This window comes from Rhopalosiphum padi, chromosome 4 (assembly GCF_020882245.1).
Source record: "Rhopalosiphum padi isolate XX-2018 chromosome 4, ASM2088224v1, whole genome shotgun sequence".
In the NCBI taxonomy this organism is placed as follows: Eukaryota; Metazoa; Arthropoda; class Insecta; order Hemiptera; family Aphididae; genus Rhopalosiphum; species Rhopalosiphum padi.
The window spans coordinates 38727905-38734180 of NC_083600.1; the positions used below are offsets into that span (position 1 = coordinate 38727905).

Consider the following 6276-nt stretch of genomic DNA (forward strand, 5'->3'; position numbering starts at 1 on the left):
CTGCAGATGTGTACTTATATGGCTGTATATATATATATATATATATATATAGGTACTTGAAGTATACTCGCGCGTGTGTGACGGAGAAGTCTTATTTTTTTTATTTGCTTGAACCGTTTTCTACGGACGGTCATATAACATAATATTATTATAATGTGTAATGTATTATGTTCGTATAGCATGTTATGCGCGTCGTGTGAATATATGAAAAACAAACAACACATTGTGCACAGCCGCCGATGATTTTATTTCCTACATAATAATTTTATATTATAAATAATTTATCAATGTAATAAATATATAAGTATATATTATATGAGTATATAAATTATAAAATATTATTTGATGTAGAAATAATAAATTGCAAACTTTCAGGCTGGTTAGGTTAGGTTATATAGAAATAACGAGAGAGTAGAATGGATATAAATAGCTTTGCATATTCAACGACGATGAGCAAGTTCATAATACAAATTAAATTCATAGTATATATATATATATATATAATGAAGCTGTGGTTTAGAAATATAAAATTCAAAAGATTGGCTAGTTTAGGATGAGAGGGCAGTTTGGAAAAGACTTCGGATAAAAGCAGAGCTGATGAGTCGGTTTTAAATTTTAAGAGATTATTCAAGATATTTATATTTACCTTATATGCCTGCGAATAGTCAAAGAATTTAATCTCAAATGTTATTTATAGTATATATGATGTACTTGTATAGGTGAGTATAATCTGTATGAAAACGCATGAGGTGGTGGCAATTGATTTTTAATATGTAGTTATCCTTGAAAACTTACTAATTTTAAAAATTATGAAGAAATAACAGTTTAGGCGATTATTTTCTCCTCGACCGACCGAAACTCAAGACGAGTTTTCCGGGTATACACGTTGGAATTGAAGTCGGTGGCATATTATACATATCGCTTTTGTCCTGTATACCCTCAGCACGCACATCAAGAAAATCGTCCGACCGTAATATTGTGTGGGACCGGATCACCATACTTTTTTTAAGAAAAATCTCAAAAATACAATATATATTGTTATTATTTTATTTTAGTATTATACCTATATATTTCACATATTCAGATATTCTAATAGGTACCTATATGTAAACGGACAATATATGAATTTGATACAACAATACCTACAACGCACTACAACTTAGTATACTTATTACAAATACATACAACATAATATACAGTATAATAATATGACATATGATTTACACTGGACTCTATTTATTAAAAATAAAAGTCGTTAAAAATTGTTTTAAAAAATAATATGGATTTATAATATCAAACATATAGTATTATTTTACCTTTACGTTGATCCATTTTTTTAAACTATAAATGTTGATGAATTAATAATATAAATTATTACAATTTTCAAATTACTATAATCCCCATATTGTCCAAATCTTCCAACCCCGTTTTAATAGACCTATAAATTAATTTCAGTGGCGTGTACGGGGGAAGGAAATTAGGGGTTACATCCCTTACATAGTAATTTTGTTATTTTACATGACCTATCACCATTATATATTAGCTGTTTTTATATACTAGCATTGACTAATGTTAACCTCTGTCCCTCACGAAAAAAATAATACGTGGCAAGAAATAAGTATTTCGAACCTATATTTTTTATACTTATTAATTGTAAAAATAAATTTATTCGATTGCAAAATGTTAAGATTTTTGCAAATATATAAAGCGCGTCATTTTCATTAACACACTAACCTACGTTTGAAATTCCTAAATTCACACGATATTCTACCTCCTATCACCACTTAATCAAAATTACTCGGAGACCAAAATATGCGATTTTTCTGCCTAATCCAATTAAAAATTAAAATTTTTTCGAAAATTTATTTTACGATTTATTAAATGTATGTCGTGACCCTGGCATATGCAAGTCTAGTTTTGAAATTCTCAATGATATTCTTCCTTCATAAGACGATGTAATATGAAAACTACGAAGAATACTTTTTCTAAAATATATACTTTTTTTCCGAATAATAAGGCCGCTAGTAAAAAAGATCCTGTGAAAATGCCAACCTAGTTTTAAAATTTGCAAACGAGTCATTTCCCCTGAAAATCAAAATTACACAGCCGCTGATCAGCAACACGTATTTCCAGCCCTATATATATAGAAATGATTGATATTTTCAAAATCATTTTTAACGAATACAATTTTTTCGAATACTTCGAATATAAATCGATGAACACCAATAATGTAATGGATAATAGATCGTATTTGTTCGCCATACTTATGTCATCTCGAGCGACGTCCGTAAATAATATTATTTTAATAAACCCATCATAATATTATCGTTGTAATAAATCACACGTGAAAACGATTAAAAACAAAAACTATCGTCAATAATATCGTGCGCGTTCTACACTCGTATACGTTTCGGTCTCGTCGCCCCAAGTCCGAGGGTTAACATCGAGTACAAACTATACACACACACACACACACACACACACACATGGTCATAGCAAGTAATATTATTATTACCTCTATACACAATAATACTATCGGATGTTAGTAACTGTGTGTGTATATGCGCACACGACGCGGCGACCCGTACGCTCTTCTGCGTACCGTCCGGTGCGGACGGCGGCGATTAGTGTGCGGCGTGTGATGGGATATCGCCGGTCACGTACGCGCGGCGATCGGCCGCTTACGGACGACGTGAACACACCGCGGCGATCCCCTTGCACACACACACACACACACACACACCGACGCACACACCGACGCACACCGACGCGGACCGTAAATACCGGAACCAATAACGTCAATACAAACACGTAATAATAATAAAAATAATATTATCGTCGTATGTGAGGGGGCACACATACACACACACACACGCTCGCGCGCGCGCCCGTCCGCCCGCCCGCCGGGAGATACGACGTGAGCGCGCGCGCCGCGCTCGTCACGACACGTATCGGATTGTGTATTTTTCGTGTCGGCCCGGCGAGTGTGTGTTTTCGTGCGTATTCTCGCGTCGGCGTGTGTGCGTGTGTGTGTGCCCGCATAATCGGTCACGGTTTCTGCGCGCCACCGCACGCCGCCGCACCGGTCCGGCACACCGTGAGAACTTGGCTTCGTCGGTCGCCGCGTCTTCGTCTTCACTCTTCTCCTTCGCCGCAGTCCGAACAATACCGGCCCCGGCGGTGAATCGTCATATTATTATTATTATTACTATTACTATTATAGCTGTTATAATGGTCCCGTCGCCGTTGTCGTCGTCGTCGTGTTTTCGTATATTATTATTACTATTATTATTACTATATATATCGTTTCCTACGCGGAGACTGCCACCGGTCGTGTATATAATACCTGTACCGTGTCGCGTGTATATACCTGTGTTTAGTGAACAGTTTTTTCATCGCTTTTTTTTTCTCTCATCGATTTTTTACTCTCTCACCGTTCCCCTTTCGACCGGTTCCCAGAACCGAACGGTTTAGTCACGTACGAGCACAAATTGACTTATCGTCGGCGGTCCGGGGGCATTATGATCCGATCGTATCGTTTCGACGACGACGACGACAGCAAATTGATTGATTGATCGATATTTCTTACTATTATTTTTTTTAAGGAAAAAGAACAACAAGACGCTTAAGATGTTTGAATAGACTTAATGTATTCTAGTAAAACACATACATTAATGTTATTATCACAGATATGCTTTTTTTTTTTTTAGGTCTTCCGCACAAACGCGGAATTTATACATAATATAATAAATATATTTTTTTATTATTACGATTCTAATTCATTATGCATCATGTATGTAGAATGCATTTTTTTGTTTTTTACATATTATAAAATATTCATATATATATTATTATTACACAATCAAAAAATGTCTTAAGTTCTATTTCAATGCTATATATATTATATACGAATACATATATATATATTATATATATAATATAAGAACAAAGAAAGAAGTATTTTTGGAAGGTTTTGGTATCTGAATAATCCGTATACCTTCCTCTCAACCATTTAATATATACATTATAAAATGAATAGGTGTAAACCGCAAAAAAAAGAATGTCTTCCAACGAAATAAATATCTGAAAAAAAATTAATTACAACTTAATATAATACTATCTTTGGAAACAAAAAAAGTAATAGAAGATAATATAATAATAATATATATGCTATATATAAACCTATAACTGTCCATAGGTAATATACAATATTATCTATTCGGGGTCGAACATCGTCATAGTCGGGGGCGTTGGTGGGATCGAGTGTTGGGGAGGGTGTAGTCGGGGGCGTTGGTGGGATCGAGTGGGGGGTTGGGGGGAGGGTGAAATAAACATTCCGCGTTTACCATGGTCTCCAGCAGACGGAATTCGGGTCTTCTTTGAGCTCGCTTCCGGGTGTGGACGGCGGCGTGTACGGTCTGTATTGGTCGGCGGTGGCGGTGGTGGTGGCTGTACCGGAAGCGGAACGGTTTGAGTCGACGTCGATTTTGCGCATGCAAGCTCCCAAGTGGTGCAGGAGCTTGACGCCAGCGGATGGGTCGACGGGCGGTGACCGGACGTCGGACGTCAGGTAGTTGGACACTTCGGTAGCGCAGTGCGCAAATCCGGCGCGGAACTTGTCGGCGTACACCGAATCGACGCCAGTCAACCCGAGGGCGTTGTGTCGCTTGAGCTTGTGCAAGTGCCTGACAGTCAGTTCCAGTATGTCAGCCTTCTCCAGCTTGCTGACGTTTTCGCCTTCGGCCTGCAAGGTGACCACCATCAGGTCCTTGAGCTCGTCCAGGCACCGGTTAATTCGGGCGCGGCGTTTTCGTTCTAATAGCGGTTTCATTACCTGATGGACAAAAAAATTTTTTTTATTAAAACCGGAAACTATATAGGTATATATGTTGTACGATATTATGAGGCGTGCGATCGTCGTCCGCGTATAATATTATTATCACGTCGTATGTTAACCGATCGCGTTTAATATGAAACGTGACGGAACGACAAAATGCCAAAAAATTAAAATGTAAACACTGAAAAAATCGTAATCCGTTCTTACCTTTCTATATTGATAAGTCCGCGACACGGGCTGTTCGTCGTATTCGGACCCGGTCTGGTGCTGGTGCTGGTATTGTTGCTGTTGCTGTTGCATTTGCATGTGCATCTGTACCCGGTATGACGGTCTGAGTTCGGCGGCTGGACGCATGTCGAAACAATTGTGGTTATTATATAATAATAATAAATAATAATATTATAATATAAATTATATTATAATATCGACGTATATGACACTTCGAAGCGACACTCGAAATTATTTGTCAATAACGCACACAGACAAACACACACGAGATTAAAATATTAATTATCGCAGTAGTGATAATAATATAATATTATGGAAACTCGTAATGACGATATTTCAAAAAATAAAATAAGTATAATGTTTAGCGAATTCGAAAGACGGACGAGAGCGTGTTGACGGTTCGGTACGGATCGTTCGAATGACGGCATGACCCAAGGGCACGGCCGGTTTTATATAGACGGCCGTGGTGGGACGGCGGCGGTGGCGGTGGCGGGGCGGGAAGTGTGCTGCGGCGGCGGCGGCGTGTGACGGGGCGCCCGTGGGAATCTTGGTCGCATTCCCACAGTGCGCGCACCGCCGGTTGTGCAGCGCGCGGGACACGCACACAACAACAACAATATATATATACATGTATGTATTATATTATTGTAGGCATGCCCGCGAGAGGGGCGCCGCCTCGGGCCGCCGCCTCGTCCGCCGACCACGGTAACAGCAGTAGACGTGCACAACACGCGCGCACACCTGCCACGCGCTAATTTAGAGGTACGGCGGCGCGCGCTTCCACACACACACACACACACACACGCGCGCCGCGCGCACTCACGCACGCCATAGTACACACACACACACATACATATACGGGTGTGTGCGTGCGTGCATTATATTATTATTATTATATATTATACCGTCATTGTCCGCGGTGGTAGGTATAGGTACGCATATTATTATCATTAATATAACAGACGCGCACGCGCTCCCCTAACCTTTTGTAGACGACGGCTTTTCGCGTCCTCGTCCGCGTCGATTATATTATTATTATTATTATTGTTATTAAGATTCGGCTCCCACGGTCGTCGTGTGTACGTGTGTGTGTGTGCTCGCGTATTTATTTAAACTCGTGTATAATATGTAATATGTGTCGTACGCGCCGCCGATCCACGGGCGGCACGAGATACCGGAACACATAACACACGCGAATCTAAACCATTTTC

At 39.3% G+C, this 6276-nt stretch overlaps 1 protein-coding gene across 1 annotated transcript; it reads right to left on the bottom strand.

Moving 5' to 3' along the window:
* Nucleotides 1-4280: 4280 nt before the first annotated feature.
* On the bottom strand, nt 4281-5498 carry LOC132930494 (enhancer of split mbeta protein-like). Its single transcript, XM_060996410.1, has 2 exons — nt 5045-5498; nt 4281-4834 (listed from the first exon to the last, which is right to left on the bottom strand). The coding sequence occupies exons 1-2, from the start codon at nt 5189-5191 to the stop codon at nt 4343-4345; spliced, it is 639 nt and encodes a 212-aa protein (XP_060852393.1). The 5' UTR covers nt 5192-5498; the 3' UTR covers nt 4281-4342.
* Between the last annotated feature and the right edge of the window lie 778 nt (nt 5499-6276).